Source organism: Manacus vitellinus, unplaced genomic scaffold (genome assembly GCF_001715985.3).
Source record: "Manacus vitellinus isolate BGI_N305 unplaced genomic scaffold, ASM171598v3 scaffold_90_pilon, whole genome shotgun sequence".
In the NCBI taxonomy this organism is placed as follows: Eukaryota; Metazoa; Chordata; class Aves; order Passeriformes; family Pipridae; genus Manacus; species Manacus vitellinus.
Window position 1 is genome coordinate 1,395,141 of NW_021940867.1, and position 18,618 is coordinate 1,413,758.

Below are 18,618 nucleotides of genomic sequence, written 5' to 3' on the forward strand. Positions count from 1 at the left end.
CAGATTGTCACACCTGAAGAATTACTGGATCACGTCAACTTAACCCTGCAAACACCTGGTGGCTCAGGTGGCACAGCACTTTTCAGATGGCTCTCATTAGGCACAGATGGAAATATTACAGGAAAACTGTTGCATGAGAAAACATTGCTTCACTGAAACTGCTGAACAGTCTGCAGGGGAGGGTTGAACTCAGTGAGTCTCTCAGTTTTGTAATGAGTTAACAAGAATATGACAGTTTTAATATACAGATTTTTTTTTTTTTTAAATAAAAAAGCAGTATGGAGGCACAAATACTTTCCTTTGCAAGTCTGGTCCCATGCTTAAAAAACAAGGCAGGAAAAGTGTTTAATCATAAAATATGAAGTTTTACTTGAAGTTTACAAAGAGGTTATAAAGCAGCACATAATATTGACTTAATCTGGAAAGCCTGTTCAGGCAGCCACTGAACCTCAGGGTCTCAGCTAAATTGCCATTGTTTGAATCTGCTGAGTAACTAATTACCAGCCTACCAAAAGGAGGTGACTGTTTCTGCAGAGCCTCGAGGAAGACTTGTTTCATTTGGGAACTCAGATTAAGCTGCATGCAAGTCTTTTTTTCCTTTCTCTTTTTTTTTTCTCCTGTTGTTTTGTGTTTGGGGTTTTGTTTGTTTACTTTTTAAATTTAATAATACGGTCTTACCGGTGTTCATTCTCACAAAGCAAGGACAGGTGTAGAAACACAAGGAGAAGCGATTTCCCCTTGCCTCCATCCTTCCCTCAGGTCTCTGCATTATTTTAAGTGGTCATCAAGAAGACCTGTCTCAAGGGTACCATCCTGCCAGGTGAGCTGATCCACCAGCACTGCCATCACAGGAGCTGAGCTGACAGTTCAGCCAGGCGAATGCTCCTACCCTTCTGTGACCTACTTGGAAGATTTTGAAAAGCCAACTCACAAAGCCACTACTTTTGCTCACTGCTGCAACTGTGAAACAAAAGATGCAAATCAAACAATTACTAACTTCTCCACGCACCAAATTACTCTGCTGTAGGAAAACATAACTTTCTGTGTTAATCACTTCGCATTAATAAGACTGTTTCTTGTAAGTGATGACTGATCTGTAATTCCTGCAATAACAAAACCAGTTCTGCTTCAGCCTACAGTTCTCTGTGTGCCGTGTTCCTTACCTCAGCACACCCTTCAAAGCTGATTGCCTTCAGCTTTAGATTAAGGCAAACCATGCTTGATGCAGCAGATTATATGTTTCCCCTATTGGCCTGGCAGCACTTTAGAAGTGTGACTTTTGGTTTACACAGCTTAAGCCTAAGGCTTTACTTGCAGGTTAAATATCGAAATACAGAAAACCCAAGATATAGTAGGAGGATAAAAACAGAAAAAGAAACAGCTGGGAGTCCTACTTGGGATTTCAGCTGAATAAATAATCATAAGCATATATCAAGTGCACGGCCAAAAGTGTCGTTAAATGGATCTGTTATTGCACCCAGTTCTATGATTATCCCTCTTAATGCACTTGCAGAAGAACACTTTAAGGCAAGGGTTGTTTGTGAAGGGAATCTTCCACAGCTGGTTGATGCAAAACATGACCTGTATTTCTCCCCTGCTTTTTGAAGCAGTTTATAAGTCCTTGTCTGCTCCCCCCCCCCTCCACTTGGAAGGTAACATTTTGGTATCTCTTAATCTCCTCTCTCTAAAACCTTCTGTGCCCAGACATCCACACACTATTTCTTTCACTTACATGATGAGTAATAAAAGGTGCATCTCTCCCCTCTTCTTGCAACCCTGCTTCATCTTCCTTTGCTTTCCTCAAGCAATCCTCTGCCCTTTAGAACCTCATAATTTTCTCAATCCCATTCCACCTATGGTATGACACCCCAGAACCTTTCCCTGCTCCTTCTCACACTCTGCAGCCCCATGCACTTCTTTCATCCACTGCCTTTGATTTGAAGAACACCTGCCAAACCAATGACCCTGGAGAGAGTGATTTCCAACAAGGCCCACCTGGTGTCTTTGCTGTGAGCAATTATAATGCTCCCTGTAAACACTGTAAGGAAACAGATGCCATCCTAGCTGAGGGCACACTGTGATTTCTGTCCCACTGAAAGTACCAGAAGTTGGTCAGCTTCTGGAGTAGGGGATGTAGGAAAAACAGTAAAAAAAAAATTAAAAATCTAATAAAAAAAAACCCTAAGAAAATTAATCTGTAATTATGTGGCTAAGAAAACAGAACTATCAAAGAACACATCTGAAAACCCATCCTCTGTCATTTCAAATATCATCCTCTCTGCTGCACATGCAAGCTATGATAAGTAAATTCTTAGGGCCTCATATGAAGCAGCTGAAGTAGCAACCTCTGAGGTAGCCAGGTCCTTCTGCACATTTCTGATTAGACCTGTGCTGGAGTCTTTTTTTATCTGAGACATCAACTCCAACTGTTTTCAAAGTTCCAGGTGATGGTAATTCTTGGGGCAGTGAAATGTAACATTGACAGTGATGAACTCCAAGGGACACTGTAAAACTGAGGCAGTGGGCAAAAAGGTGACAGACTAGCTTCACTGTAAATAAAGTAGTCCATTTAGGGAAAAGCAGTCTATCAAAACTGGTCTTGGAGGTTGCTTAGCTCAGAACCAGCACTTGTAGCTCTGCAAGAGCTCTGGAATCACAGCTGACAGCTCCATGAAACCTCCATGGCAATATCCAGGCTGGGGTAGTTACCCTAAATATAAAATACCGAGTGCCACTGTTGAGGGCAAGATACTGGGCCAAGCAGTCCATTCTCTAATGCATTAGGGCATTTCTTATGGTTTTATTGTGCTTCACTTACTGAATAAATGACAAATGACAGATGACTACTAGCTGGAAGTAAGTATATCCAAGAATATGGGCCACTAGAGAAATTCAAATAGAAAATACTGGTTTGTACTAAATTTTCTGGAGTAGCTCTTAGGCAGTGAAATAATTTCTTTAGACAAACATTTATCTTTTTTTTTTTTAATAAGGAATCAGCAGTTCTCCTGGTGGACATTAATTAATCTCATCTCTTATTACCTTAAATCAGGAAGAAAGATTTTATGCCAGCTCTTGGTGTTAATTAGTTCACAGATCAGTTGCTTATAGCACCCAAGTGGAATACCACTAGAAAATTCATGAAAACACACTAACAGCTGTAGGAAAATTTTTGAAAGGGGAATGTTTCCTGGGGCCTTTATCAGCTGATTTTGTTATTCTTTCTAATTATTCTTCATTTTGGTAAATTCAGTTAAACAAGAGTTTTTGTTGTTCCCTCAAAGTCCTGGATTCCAAGTGCCTCAAGTTGCACTAGGGGAGGTTCAGAAAGAATTTCTTCATGGAAAGGGTTGTTAAGCACTGGAAGGGGCTGCCCAGGGAGGTGGTGGAGTCACCATCCCTGGAGGTGTTCAAGTAATGACTGGACGTGGCACGCAGTGCTATAATTTCGTTGACAAGGTGGTGATCAGTCACAGGTGGGACTCAATAATCTCAGTGGAGGTCTTTTCCAACCTTAATGATTCTCTGGTTCTCACACTGAATTCTCTAAAAAAGCCTGTTTCTGACTCATCCCCATGTAACTCCAATTTAATACCACAGGATTTTTGAAATGAGTGAAAACAAGGCTGTGAAGCTGAAGAGTAAAAAAAAATTACATAAGGCATATGCAAAAATTCAGTTCTTACTAAGGCAGCAACAGGGCTGCATGTTACAGAAAGCAGCAACTCCATTCCTGGCAGCAAATACACTCCTTTGTGTGCAGAACTTAATGCTGGACCCTCATGAAATCAGAGTCTTTAAAAAACCACAAAGAAACAGCAGTAACAGCGACCACGAACAGAAATCCCACCCGACAGGTGGTGTGAGCACTCACAGGTCTGCAAAGTGGGGTGATGCAGTTCCTACTTACTCTACTAAGTCAAAGAGCTTCTTGGGCTCGGCTGGGGGTGGGTAGATGATCTCCTCGATGCATTTCCGGACACAGTTTGCATAGGCAGTGGAGATGTGGATGAAGGCCTCGAGGTTCTGCATCTGCCGGGCCAGCTCCAGGAGCCGCTGCGTGCCCATCACGTTCAGCTGCAGGGCGTGTCTGAGGAGGGCAGGGGAAGCAAACAAAATGCCTTTCACTGGAAAGAATATGCTAAGACTGAGCCTTATCCAAACCCCACGAAGGAAAGGGAAGTCTCTGAGAGAAGGGGACACAGCAGAGCAGAAAGCACCAGTGAAATGCAAGGGCTAAACCAGCTTTCAGAGCAATGCTGCTGGCTCTGCTGTTCTGGACATGGAATATCTCTCACTTATTTTTACTCAATTTGAAGGGTCAGAATTAACACTTCATTAACATCTCTAAATCTGACGTATTTGCTGCCCCTTCCTGGAACAACTATTTCTAATCACTGAGGCATTGTGGTTCCTCTGGTACCCATTCCACATTCTCCTTAAGGGACTAGATAAACACATGGTTTCAGTAAGCAGCAAAACATCCTTGGGCCCAGAAAAACATATTCATAGATTGCCTGGCTTGGAAGGGACCTTAAAATCATCCAGTTCCAACCCCTCTGCCATGGGCAGGGACACCTTCCACTATCCCAGGTTGCTCAGAGCCCCATCCAACCTGGCCTTGGGCACTTCCAGGGATGGGGCAGCCACAGCTTCTCTGTGCCAGAGCCTCACCACCCTCACAGCCAAGAATTTCATCCTAATATCCACTCTAAACCTACTCTTTCAGTTTGAAGCCATTTTAAGACACAGTTAAAGATAACAGCTTAAATTCCCCAGGAGTGGAGAAGAGAACTGATAAGCACATGAGAGTGTCCTAATTAGCAAGATTGACCTTCAAGCACCCAGCATAGCTAGAAGTTGTCCTAGAGACTATCTGCAATGGATCTCAGCAAACAGATGTACAACTCTGCTGCACACTTTGTACTGGAAGAGAGACACTTTCCTGCACAGAAGGGACAAGGTTAAGGAATATGCAATCTGTTCAGCCCAGGAGTAGAAGCTTTCAACAACATGTACAATATTATGAATAAAGCTATCAAGTACAGTGTATACTAACAAAGTTAATTACCTTGAAGATAAACTGTAAATAGTCCAGAGAAATGAAAACAGAAGCTAAGAGAATGATTAATATTTGGATTACAGTATCTAAACCCAGAGATACTTTTCTTTTTACATGCCTCTGTTAAAGAATAGTGTTTTCTATACACTTCTATTTCCTTCTGCCCTTCTGGCAGGATGGATACTCGTACTTTAGCTACCCTTCATATGAAAGCTACTTTTCTGTGTACATTTCTGTTCGACTGCATCCCTTCTGAGAGGGGGTGAACAGAACTGTGCTCATAATACAGGCCCAGCATGGATTTCTGCTGAGATGTTCAGAGTTCCTTTAGCCTTCTAAGGGAGTATCATCTAACCCTCTAACTCTTTATTTATTCTATATATATCTTAAACCAGCATCTACTAATATTTCAATATAACAAAATTTCTGAGGTTTCTGCCCTCAAGAGTTCTATCTGGATAATTCTCTAAATGTTGATGCCAGTAATTAACTTAGTTTCTTGATTGCTGGTTTTCTCATATCTTGATAACACTGCTTTTTCACCTCCCTTATCTATTGGCTTTACATATTATGTGGTAATCTCTGGACTTCTGCCATGTTTAAAAAATAGGAGTTTTTTTTTGGTTACTGACAAGTTGCTGCTTGAAATCCTTTTATGAGCAGCAATATTGTGCTTTCACATTTCACTTGCTAGAATTTTTACCCATCTGATGTATTCTGTTATTTAGACAGGAATAGTTTGATTTGAACAACTTCTCATATTTTGCCATTTAATCACACTGGATTTTCCTTGTTCTGTTGGAGAGATTTTAACAGATCACATGCAATCAGTCTTTAAATAGCTTCTACACTTCCTCTGAGCTGATGACCATTCAAACTTTTAACTTCTTTCTAGCTATCCTCCTTATTAAAACATAGTTTCCCTTTGATGTTTCATGCCATTAAGACATATTTTTAAAGCATGTTTATTTGTGTATTGATTTAAGAACATTTATGGCTATTAATACAACGCTTTGGTACTTACATCTTGAGTCATGTTGTACACATGGCTCAAGATTACATCAAGGGATGCTTCCTTTCTGGTGTTTCTCTAATTATTTGTTCTAAAAAGCAAATACTTTGTGGTGGACATAGTGGATATCTATTTATCCTATGTACGAGCAAATGAAGATTGATATTAATGATTGTGTTTTCTACTCCACAGCTTTAGTGTTTGTCAAAAAACTATGAAGATCTAATAATTCAGATCAACCACCACAGTTTGTTGAGCTGCATAGAAGCACTTACACATCTAATCTTGGTTTAGTGGCTTATTTCTCCTGTTTTTTCTTAATGGAAAAGCCTGCCTGGACAAGCACTCCCTGGGGAAATCCTTCAGAAACCCAGCACTTATTGTAAACAGTTAATTACACTGAGTGTTGGCTATTTTCGAGGCTATTTTCTCAAACCACATTTCATTTCCCTCTCCAGTTAGTCAGTGACAAGAAAGGCCATTAACACTTGCTTTAGAGACAGACGCAACATAGTTTCACCTCAAGCTGTCTCCAGCTCTGCCAAAATATCCCCTCTTGACCTCAAATACACTCTTCCTCACCCCAGTTTTAGGTCATACTTAACTCCCTTACTGTATTACAACCCAAGCTTGTAGTAGTTCCTTCTGCTCCCATGGAAATCTGCCAAGATACTTCACTTTTGACGTGCACATGCACATGACATTTTCAGAGCATTGACGTTCAGCCCAGAAGGACGTGCAGCACGAACACCTGAGAGGAGAATCACCACTGCAGATACAAAGAGATGCTCTGAACAGCGTGTCACGGGCTGTTGTGCATTCTGAATCATGCTTAGCAAACACAGAAAGCAGGACATACTTCAGGGGCTCATCGAAGCGAACAGTTGCTGCACAGTGGAAGACAATATTGACCCGGGTCAGAAGCTCCTCCTCGTCTTCAGCACTGATGGCCAGCTTGGGCTGAGTGAGTTCAGCATTAATAGGCTTAATCTTCTCGTGGAAATTAGGGCAATCTTCTCGGACCCTGTCAAAGACCTTGAAGCACAAACAGAGAGAGATCAGGTACAGAATTAGGCTACTGAGATCGCTTTGATTAGTTGCCAGTCTGATTACATCAATCAATGAAACCGGCACAAAAGAGAATGCCTGTCTAGGAGGACACAGGTGAGGTGATAAAATAGTTAATTCATTTGTTCCCTCCTGTGGAAAAATCTCATAGGGAAGACAGAACAAAGTAGAGCAGGTAGTGCATTGCCCTGAAAAGGTTATTGAATCTTCTCTGGACCACTCACTTCCTTGGACAGCCACTGACATTCCTCTATCTCCATGTCTCCTGCAACCACCTGCTATTTGACCTCAGGGGCTGCCTGTAGGACCCTTGCAGGAGCTAAAGAGCAGGAGGGCATCACATGGAGTGGGAAAGCCTGTGCAACATTTGACTCAAGCAATTTTCTGGATGGTTCTGGAAATGACTTGTGGAGAGGAGGGGAACAGGGCACATTCTCGCTCCTCCTCTTCCTTTGCTGTCCCTTGTCTGCTGTCACTCTTTGTTCATGTCAGAAGAGTCCTGTGGGGAACTGCCTTTGGGATAAAGGTCCAGCAGGTTTGGGTGCCCTGTTGCTCACACCATGAAAGCAGATGGCTACAGCAACGTCCACCTGGAGACCTTTTACTCTGTAAATATCACAGGAAAAGAAGATGAAGCCTGAATTTCAAACCACTGTGAGTTTGCTGGAGTAGGATTTAAAAAAATCACCTGAAGTTTTAGAAGCACCTGTTCCAAGGGTTTTGTATTGCTGCCCAGCATTATTATATTTGAACAATTTCAACCAAAAGAAAAGTAGCCAGTAAGTCCAAAAAGCTTCCCCTTTTCTTTTTTTTTTTTTTTTTTGGGGGGGGTTAGGGAACAAAAGAATGACAACACAAAAGGTAGAATGAATAAATAAAATAGAAAGGCTGCAAGATCTGAAGAGGTACAATCTAGATTTCAAAGGATTAATCACAGTTCCAAGGTAACCACTGTACCACCAGGAACAACTGGGAGAGATTACTGGGGGATGATGCAAAGGGTGCACCATGCCTTTGGGCACATTTTAGAACTGTCTAGATAAGCATTGCCAGGAAAGGGAGGGAATAGCTGAGCTTGCCTTGGGGCAGGAGGGTGGACCAGCTGACTTCACAGTAACTCTGTGGTTTTGGGGTGTTTCCTCTACTCTGTAATTTGCTCACTGAACTTGGAAATCTCTTTACTACCATTGCCTCTTGTTTTCCTAGAGATTGTTCTGTCTTCGATTTGCCCAGTGCTTATGTAAGAGCAGAAATTGTTTGACATAAATTAAACATACTAAAAGACACATGAAAGATTAAATTGATACTAATAGCAGACTTTCCTGTTTGACTAAGGGATTACCATCTTTCCACTTATCTGACAACCAAGTCTAGATAAACCTTGAGGTTCTTAAGGATAAAGAGATGATAATAAAATCACTAGCCTTCCCCATTAGGCACCACAGTCTGTACTTGACTTCATGGATTTTAAATTGACACACAGCTGCACATCCTTCATAAACCAGAAACTTGACCAAGTTAGAAGTCAGGACACGATAATGTCATTTCACTGCTCTCAGCTGTACCTGACCACACACACCCTTCATCAGCATGGCTAGGCCAGAAAATAGATTTCTAGACACATAAAGCTATTTATGGGCAGAACTGCTGGTGAGAGCTGGCTGGACTGTAGGAACTGAATTCCCAGGCACTAGCAGCCTCAATGTCTGTAAAAAGCTTGTTTTCTGACAAGATGCTGTACTGGCTCTCCAAATACACATCATCCCATGAGAGATCACACGTGAGCAAGCCCTGATGGGACACAAAATGGAAAGGCTTCTCAGAGAACCCATGTGAGACCAAAGCTATCTTGTGGGAGTTTTAGAAGCATTTGTTTGTATTTGTTTGTTGTATTGCAAAGACAGTGTAGAACTCCACCAAATGAGAGTGATTTTCTACTTGTTTTACTTTGGCATAAATAATGCAGAGAAAGAATGAATCATCCCTCTCACCATTTCAGTCACAGCATACAAAAAGAAGAGTAGTATTTCTGCAGTGCTTTGCTCGAGTTTGGACAGTTACATTCTGCCCAGATGCCATCTCCTCCTGACATTCCTACTGCAGATAATATCCCCTTCAGTTTCTGTGCCTACTGTTACCACGTGCCACTCAACAGCTGCAGTTTTTCACCTCCTCCAATGATTCAGTGCATATCTCTGAAGGATGAAGGCAATTTCTGAATACAAGCTCACCAGTCAGCACACTGCTTTGGAAACCTTCTGGGCCACAAGAACATTCAGTTCACCAGCACCATTAAATCAGATAACAGGAGCAGCTGTTTAATCAAAGCCTGCTGCCTCTTCTATGGAATCTGAAGATTTCAGACTTGTCAGTGCTTTACAGGGAAGTGCAAAAGGATTTAAAGACAAAGCAAATTCAGCTTATTCTATACTGTTTCCTATAGTTCAAGAAGTACTTAACATAAAGTGTATGCTTAGTCTGCAGGTAAACTGTAATTGCATCTCTAAATTCTGCTCATTCAGAGCATAAATAACAAATCCCTAATAACTGCATGAGACCTAAGGATTGTTCTGTCTTTTCTTTTTAGAAGCCCTCTGCCAGTATAAAATATATTCAATGGGCAGAAGTGTACTGGTATGCTGTACTGGTGGCACTCCATGAAAACACTGGCCAAGTCAGCAGTACTTCCAAAGGGATACAGGGATTGTCACAGAATTATAGTGAAGAGAAAGGCAAGGTGTTGGCTTTCAAGTTGTCCAATATTAATTACACTGAGGGAAATCAGTAATAACAATGCCCTGATTTCAGTGTCTTTTTGAGCAAGTTAATTCATGCCAGGGGCAACACTGCTGCCTTGCTCAAACCAATAAATGAATCTAATAGCTGCTATTTTTATTTTAAACCTCCCAATAGGATGCAAGTTCAGCATAGGCTGTGCTGCCCCTCAACTGAGACGAGAACTTCTTGTTTCTTATTTTATAATCAGGCAATTCTCATCTATAATAATAATCTAATCTCTGTGTTTTCACTTTATATTGTCAAGCCCTTATTGTGAAAACAGGACATCTAGAATTTCTCCCAACATTCTATTTGAGTGTGTTTGATGGCCATCTCTTTCCTTATTCCTGCCCACTTAAGCTGTGACCTCCCTTTCCAAAGGACATCTGCAGCTCTCAGTGTCCTCTGCTCCTGCCTTACAGCATATAACAATTCAGAGAGATTTCTGCTTACCAATCCTTCAATCAGAAATTTTTCCATACCACAAAGACAGAAAAACCTCAAAGAAAGGGCAAATTGCACATCTATGGAAAAGCACAGATGAAAAATAAAGGAACCACTGAACGCTGCAAAATACCAAAGGCTTTGCATCTTCCTCAGGACACAATGTCAGTGAAGCAAAAGCAAACTAATGAAAGTAGAGTGTCTAAGCCATGGTCTACTTTAAAAAGGAACTTGTAGGAGTTTGGTCTTATAACTCCCTTTCAAAGGCATGGATAGTCTTTTTTTTTTTTTTTGGACCTATCAGTCCTCACCCCTAAAAAAACAACTTACTGTAAGAGGCACCATATGCAGGAGCAGGTAACCTTTTGTCCTCAGGTGTGTTTAATGGGATATTGGGCTTCTCTAGGAGGATTAATATGCACATTTCAAAGTACTACTGAACATTTCAAATGGAGAAAAATCAGAGAATTCCCATGAAATGGATCTCATGTATGAAGAACTACTGAAAAGATTAAGATTGAGAGAGTTCAATTAAAAAAAAAAAAAAAAAGGTAAAATGCTTCCATACTTTCAGATAAAGAAATGAAGAAATGGAAGGGATTGCTTAGCATAACTCAGGAGAATATAGGCATGAATTGCTATATTCATGAATTTATCCTAAGAAAGACATAGGCCAAGGAGTAAAATATTGTGCCAACAATTTCTTTAAAGAATAAAGAACAAGCTGTTCACTGCCTGTGTGGAATAATTCTAAACCCAAGGTGGTTCAATCCCTCTTCTGAACAGAGAATGGGTGTATAAATGCAGGGGAACAGCTGGCATATAAATACACAGAGTAACACCCTGAAGTGTATATCCATCCCTCTGTGATTTCAATGGCAGCCTCACGAGTGACCATCACAAATTTAAACTACTGAAGGTATCAAAGTTGTGAAAATAACTCTTAAAAATCCACCTGATCTCTGCAGTTTTCTGATGAAAGGGCTTATCCCAGTTGTGTTTGCCATTGATAAAATCCTCCAATACATTCTTGAAGGAAGGAAGGTACATAACTACTGCTAGAATTGTCATTGTAGCAAATCTGAGATATAGCTGGGCAGCTTCTTGACATAAAGTAATTAGCCTGCAATTAATTTTTAGCCTGGTAGATTTCCAGCAATAAACACCAGGATTGTTCAGTCAAGAAATGCGTGAAAATGCAGGTCAGAGAGCTTTAATTGGGATAGAGCCTTTTTTTCACCCCCTTTTGCACTCTCTGCCTCATTTCCTCTTCGGAAAATTGCTTTTAAGTACGGTTCTTCTCAAGGCAAATAAAGCATAATTCATCTAATCAGTTAGAAAGCATGCAGCAGAGCGTTCCTCATTATAGGAAAACAAATGGCTTATGCTTCAATCCAGAGCTATTACTTTCCCCTGAGTAGAGCTAATATGGTGGAAATACAGTACCCACGCCCGGATATCAAGTAAACAAAACAGCTGATTATTTAAAGATAAAGACTACAGAAACAAAGAGATGACAGAGAGAAAGTTTCCACATGGGTCAGCTGAGGCTAGTAGGTATAGCCAGCTACTTAGGATATGGTTTTAAATAGCTGATTTCCTTGAAAACTGGCTGCTGACAAAGCCTGCTGTTTTCTAGCAAGGATACTCGAATTACATGTCAGTGAATCTGGAACAGTAAAAGGAGCTCTTCAGGAGTCACGACATTGCAGGGACTTGACAGACATGGAAAGTTTTGAGGTGGGTGGACAAGTCTCAGACAGAATACGGAGCTTTTTTACATTTATCACAGACATTTCTTGTGCCCCTGTGTGGTACCTGGGTATCACCACCGGCGTCTGATGGTACGCTTGACATTTAAAACAGGGGAAGAATTTCAGTGCAGGGAAGGAGGATGGTAACACTTGGAGCTTTTTCTACATGAACCATTTAACTTGTTTCTTCCCATGTATTTCCCAGAACTGTTTTCCTTCTCGTCCTTCTTCCATAACTGTGCCCCAGTTCCATGGGGCAATGGGAGTCAATTGCCAAAGGATGTCTAGAGCCACAACCACAGTCAGGTCCACCTCCCCTTCCTCAATTCCTGTCATGCAGAATTCACTGTCAATTGCTTAGAGAATCACTGGAAGTACTTGGAAATGTTAGTAAGTACAGAGTTATCCAGACACAGCATCTGAATCTGCTTTTCCATATCCATTGCCTTAATTACAGATATTCAAAGTTTCACTGCCAGATTTGCTTGGGCACCAGGGAACTTCAGGAGTGTTTGCTGAGTCCCTGAGGATAACCAGCCAGGAGTGAGGGCTGTGTCAAACACAGACACCTCCTTCTTGGAGACATTTTGAGAAATAACCAAGAAAGGCTTTGAAAGACATTTAAAGAAATTACCAAAAACTACTTTGCCATTTGAAAGTACCTAAGAAAAATCAGGTTGAGTTTTAGGAGTCTATGGAGACTGGCATAGCAGCTACACACGCTGATCTCTAATGCATGTCATGTATAATCACAGTAAAACATACTGTTTTACCTCAGAATTCTGAGGTTCCTCCCCTCTGAAAAGACAAGTTTCAGGCATACTGGCTGTCACACAGCTACAGATGAGGAAACCAGCACATAACCTGTATAAAACACAGTGCTGGTATGCAATTCAGAGTTTTGTTTCAAGGACAACTCCACAAATGCATCTCGGTCATAAAACTCCTGTAAGTACATCTGGGAAAGTCTTGAGCCACTCTGCTCTGAACTTGGGTCCCTCCAAAATGCTCTTCCAAAGGAATGGCAGCCTTGAGTGGGTGTCCTCCACTTCCATACTCACTTATTTAAGATCCCTGTCCTTTTCTTGAGGCAGAAAGGAGAGAATGTCATCATAAAGAGGACCATGGGTAATGTGGACACCAAAGTGCACCTTAATTAAAAGAGTAAGGGAGATAAAATCCTTTGATGTCAAACACAACAGAAGTTGAATAAATCAAGATAAATGCGGCAAATACTTAAAGCTACTAAAATAAAAGAAAGGGATTTTTTAAAACGTTGTAGTGAGAGGGCACTCAAGTGCAGAGAGCTGAACATCTGGGAAATGAGTGCAGTCGAAGAGTAATTCACTGTTATAGCATGAACAATGCTAGAAAATTACCAGAAAGAAGAACAAGTCAGAACGAGCTGGTCACAAGTGAGGAGACAGCCTGGAACAGGGGCTTTACACAACAAATATCCCACAAGTGGCCATGATGAAGGTAAGAAAGCTTAATGCCATGAGTGCAAGCCATTTCCTGCCAGCTGGTCTCGGTGACTGAAATTCATCCCAAGAATATTCAATTTATGGATGTGTCAAACAGTACAATCATTTAACACAGAAGTTTTGCAGGAGGTTCCTGAAATGACTGATGAGAACTTCCTTCTCCAAGTGATAGAGGAGCCAACAGGGAGAGCTGCTGTGCTGAACCTTCTTCTCACCAACCTGTTGTTCTCATCAACAGGTTTAGATTGGATATTAGGAAGAAATTCTTCCCTGTGAGGGAGGTGAAGCACGGGCATAGGTTGCCCAGAGAAGTTGTGGATGTCCCATCCCTGGAAGGGTTCAAGGCCAGGCTGGATGGAGCTGCAGCCTGGTCTAGTGGAAGGTGTCCCTGCCCATGGCAGGGGAGTTGGAACTGGATGGTCTTTGAGGTCCCTTCCAATCCAAACCATTCTGTGATTCTGTGATTCATTAGGATGAGTTATCATTTCATCACTTTTCTTTTGTGCTCATGTCTGATACGAATAGCTTGGCCTTCTTATGCCATTCCACATACATTTTTCCTATGACAATGTAATTTTTTGGTTGCTGCTTAAGAGAAAAGCACTAAGCTGGGGTACCTCAGCCTATTAAATATCTGCTTCCTTTCTTGCTGTCATTTAACCCTGGTCATATTTTCACAGTAAGGCTACATGCTGCACACACAGAGAGTGAACAAACTGGAAAATTACTGGGAGATTATCAGAAGGTAATGTAATTTAGGAGACTGACAGAAAGAGCAAGAATATTGTAAACAAATGAAGGCACTTGTGAACAACAGACCAATCCAGAGAAGAAGAAAACAGTTGAGATTCTAAGAAAACACCTAAGAGGGGATGACTTAACCATTGTAAACCGATTTTCTCTAGTGTCACTCTTCCAAGAAAGCAAGGAAGTTACAAGTAATCCTTGATTTCCATCCAAGGAGTCTTCAGCTTAGGGAAATTAAAACTTCTTTAAGAAGATAGAACCATCTGTCCAAATAGTGTCAGCTACTTACAGTGCAGTCTTGGCTCTGCAAGTACTGGACAAACTGTAATTAATGCCTCTGACTATGGCCAGTTCTCAGAAGAATCCATGGAAACCCCTGGATATGGTTGCTGAAACCCACAAACAAGCCTGACATCTGGAATCACAGCTCAGATCTTCTCTCTGAATCCAATCTCTTTGCAAGTTATACAAAATATGGACTGCCACCTGTATTGGAGAACTCCTTTTTAACAAAGCTTGGATCCATTGGGTATACCCGTGATTAACATTCTTAAAATTCACCTCTGCCTGGCATGGGCATAAAAAAATAATAATTAAAACAAAAATAATTTCCACTGAACTTCCTCGGATTATCTGGATGTAAGGAAAAGGCCCATGAAGTTCGTACCAGCCTCTTGGCATGAGTCCTCCCTTTTCCACTAGCTCGGGTCTCGTCAAGCAGGAGGTGTTGTCTTGTTTCACAACAAAGATACCTGTTGTTAGGAGGGCCATTTAACGTCAGCCTGTGATAGTAACACGTCTGCCAGGAGCAGATGTCGCTCACTTCCCGGTACAAAGAGCAGAGCGTTGCCACAGATGGCTCAGTTACACCATGTGAAATCCTTCTCCCTATCCTGTCGTTGCAGTTGTACCTGACTGGAATGTTCTGACAGGCCTGATGGCAAGAGGCAAGCCAGATGATGTTTCATGCACCCTGCAAGACTCTTTCTCTTTTAGGCATGAAAATATGAGTTTTGTTTGCAGTCAGGTAGGAGCTTATCTGGCTTTTTCTTTCTCTTTTCTTTCCTTTCTTTTTTTAGTGGCAGAGAAATTCAGGTATTTTAGTATGTAAGGAAAACCACACATTTTAAGGTGGATCAAGAAAGCCATACCAAGTGCCCTTAAGCCAGACTCAGGTTTTAGCTTGCTCTGGCATCTCAGAGACTGTCGAAGGGAAATCAACAAGCCTGACTTACCATCTCTGGCACTCTATTAATTGTTCCAGCTAAAGCCATAATGTTAAAACTTTCTGACCACAGGATTTGTGGCTCAAGACATCTTTCACACTGACAAGCTGTTTTCATGTACTGAACATCCATCAATAGAAATGTTGCTTTCCTCTGCAAGTGTACTCCAAGGGAGACCAAAGAGGAGAATTCACATAAGCTGAAATGGAATTCATATTTGCCCCACGTCCTGCCTTTACCTTCCAGATCTAAATAGCACCAATTAATTCTCTGCTACCCAGGCCATACAAAGCAGAAATGTGAGCACTTTTGCTAATTTTGCTTCAGGTGTATCAAATCCCTTGTCCATGTGACACCAGGATGAGCAGCGTTTCCCACTGGGTTGAACTGTGCAGGGCCAGGAGTTGGGACTTGGATGGTCTTTTTGTGGGTCCCTTCCAAACTCAGGGTGGGATTCTATGAACATGATTCTGTGAACAACAAAAAGTTGTTTGTACACAAAAGCCTCCCCATCTGTCTGAGCGGGGATTACCAGTAATGAGCCCGTGTCCTTGGCCCAAGTCCCAAGAGGTTATAAATTCCCTTAATGCTTTAATCTACCATTGAAAAAACCCTGGCAGAAGGAGCAGAGAAGAAACAAACAGAACATACCCCAACCAACCCCCTGCACTGAAATGCACCTCTCATCCCACACAGTGGTTTCACAAACAGGAAAGTCACAATGTTCTGCAGATACTATTTGCATGAGGCTATACATCCTAACTTCATATTTAGCTGAGGGAAGTACAACTAATTTCTCCACCTGTTCTGCTATAGTCAGTAGAGGCAGCCCATCAATTTCCCAGATTATCTGGGGGTGGAAAAACCCCAAAATATTTAAAGATCTACCCAAACTACTTGGAAGTTCAGATCTCTAGGGCATACAGCTTTCTGTACACCTACCACAATGTGATGAGGTGTGTGCAGGAGGTCCTGATGGAGCACCCAGCAATACCTCTACTGAGAATGAGGAAAGTGATTAAAACAGTTCGAGGACAACACAACTGCATGAGCACAAAACCAGAGTGTGAAAAGTGTGTTACTCTGGTGCTGTGGTATGCAGACTGTGTACAAGAGAAAAACTGCTTGTGCTCAATTGGAACTAGGTAAAAGAGTCAAAGCTAAAATAAAATTATCTTAGTGAGTGGATATGGTAAACAATGTGATGCCAGTATGAACTGGATGCTGGTAGGGCAGTTCTGGGGTGCAAAGTCTTCAGAAGTCACCTGTGACCAGGCTACTATATAAGTCATGCCATACAAACTCAAGATTCCCTTAGTAATAGCACTGAAAAAATCCACCAGACTTGAGTATGGATGCAGCAGAAAATGGGACCAACCAGGAAAAAGGTAACTGGGGATAGACTGTTTATTTGGGAGCAGTTAGGATAGAGAAAGTGAGGTGCAAGGGTGATGAAAAGACAAATCCAGAAACAGAAAACACAGAGATAAGCTATAAAATCGGGAACACAATAAAGGAGGACAAGAGTTTTTTTGTCAGCAGGAGTGTGGACATCTACAGATGGTAATGAATCCAAGTCCACAGTGACACTGAAGGGACTCTTACTGGATAACCTGCTGGAGCCTCCATCACGTCTTTATCTGAAAGTCCAAGAGTGGAAAAAGGAGGGACAGACTTACAGTGGCAAGGGGAGATAAAATTATAATTCAACAGTAGTTGGGTGTGATTCATAATGAATGGTAATTAGTAGCTTTATAGTTGTGTGTGCTTTTAGATTAAGTATCTTTTAATTGCTCTGTTAGCCTCTTAGTAGTATATTGCCTAATTTAAAAACATCATATCTTAATTCAGTTATGCCTCAAGCCTGGAACCTGAAGGGGAGAGTCAGGCTCGTAAAGTAACATATGGCCCCCTTTGGCTCACCAGCCTGAAAAACCAGCCCTATCCATCAATCAACAGAGACAGCCTTCACCCCACCTCCAGATGGATGCTCAGACTCATAGCAAACCAGTCTGTCCCCATCCTCCCATCAAATGACACCTGTAATTCACAGGCTCCAAAGCACTTGTAACAGAATAAGAAAACACTGATCTTTGCATTCTCTGATTTTCTGTGCTCAGTTCACCACATTTCTGTTTCTCACACTTGCATAGGAAAATGGGAAGCCCACCAGTGTATTATGATCTAAAAGAGATTCTGGAATAGTTTCATGGTGTCGTTCCTGTCAGCCTGAGGGATCCTGTCAGCATGAGTGGATCTTCCCCACTGAAGTCACACTGTTATGGAGGGACTCTCATACTCCACTGGTCCTCCACCTTCCCTTGTGTTTTTCTTTTGCAGGACCCTCTTCTGGTACTGCAATACCACTTAATTTCCACCTCTTTGGGACTCCACGTACCACCCACAAGTTGTGATCCCCTGAGCAGCTATGTGGGGTGCCCCAGCAGGAAAGCAGAAATACTGCTGTGCTACAGCTGCAGAAAATGATCTCTGAGGTGGCACGTGCCCCAGTGGTGAACTTGAGTCTTCTTGTATTCTTGTATTCTCCAGCACTATCCGAGCTAATGGCCAAGTATCCCACATATGGATTCCTCTAACTTCAGACAGATGCTGCTTTCAGACTTGTTTTTTTATAGCAAAAGGGTTTTAACTCACCAGGTTAGTGGGGCTCTGAGGAAAGAAAGATGAAAATCCTAGTCCATGCAATTTTCCTTACATTGAACATTTTATGGCAGCTCACCCCAGCATTCAGTTTTGGCATCTTCTCTCCAGGGATAATAGCACAGCTATTATCTTCCCATCATTCACTCAATTCATCACTTGGAGCATTTCAATTTTGTCTAATTCAGAGAGAGCAAAAACATACTAAACCAAGAATATCTTCTTCCCTTTTACACTGGAAGAGATGACTCTCCAAACCACTGTGTTTCCTTCCCTCCTACAGGCCTAAAAGCATCTCCTGAAAATTTATATAATAATATCTGATCATCACTCTCTGAACCAAGAGAAATAACAACTAATATGCAACACTGACAATGCTGAA

General features: G+C 41.6%; 1 protein-coding gene across 1 annotated transcript in view; it reads right to left on the bottom strand.

Annotated features, from left to right (window-relative positions):
- The window catches only part of LOC103760001 (fatty acyl-CoA reductase 1-like), a 73,674-nt gene that overhangs the window by 29,605 nt on the left and 25,451 nt on the right, over positions 1 to 18,618 (bottom strand). The window contains exons 2-3 of the mRNA XM_018086234.3: positions 6,934 to 7,109; positions 3,911 to 4,090 (exon numbers count right to left, since the gene is read on the bottom strand). Of these exons, the coding sequence (XP_017941723.1) occupies positions 3,911 to 4,090; positions 6,934 to 7,109 (356 nt within the window). The remainder of the gene's footprint in view (positions 1 to 3,910; positions 4,091 to 6,933; positions 7,110 to 18,618) is intronic.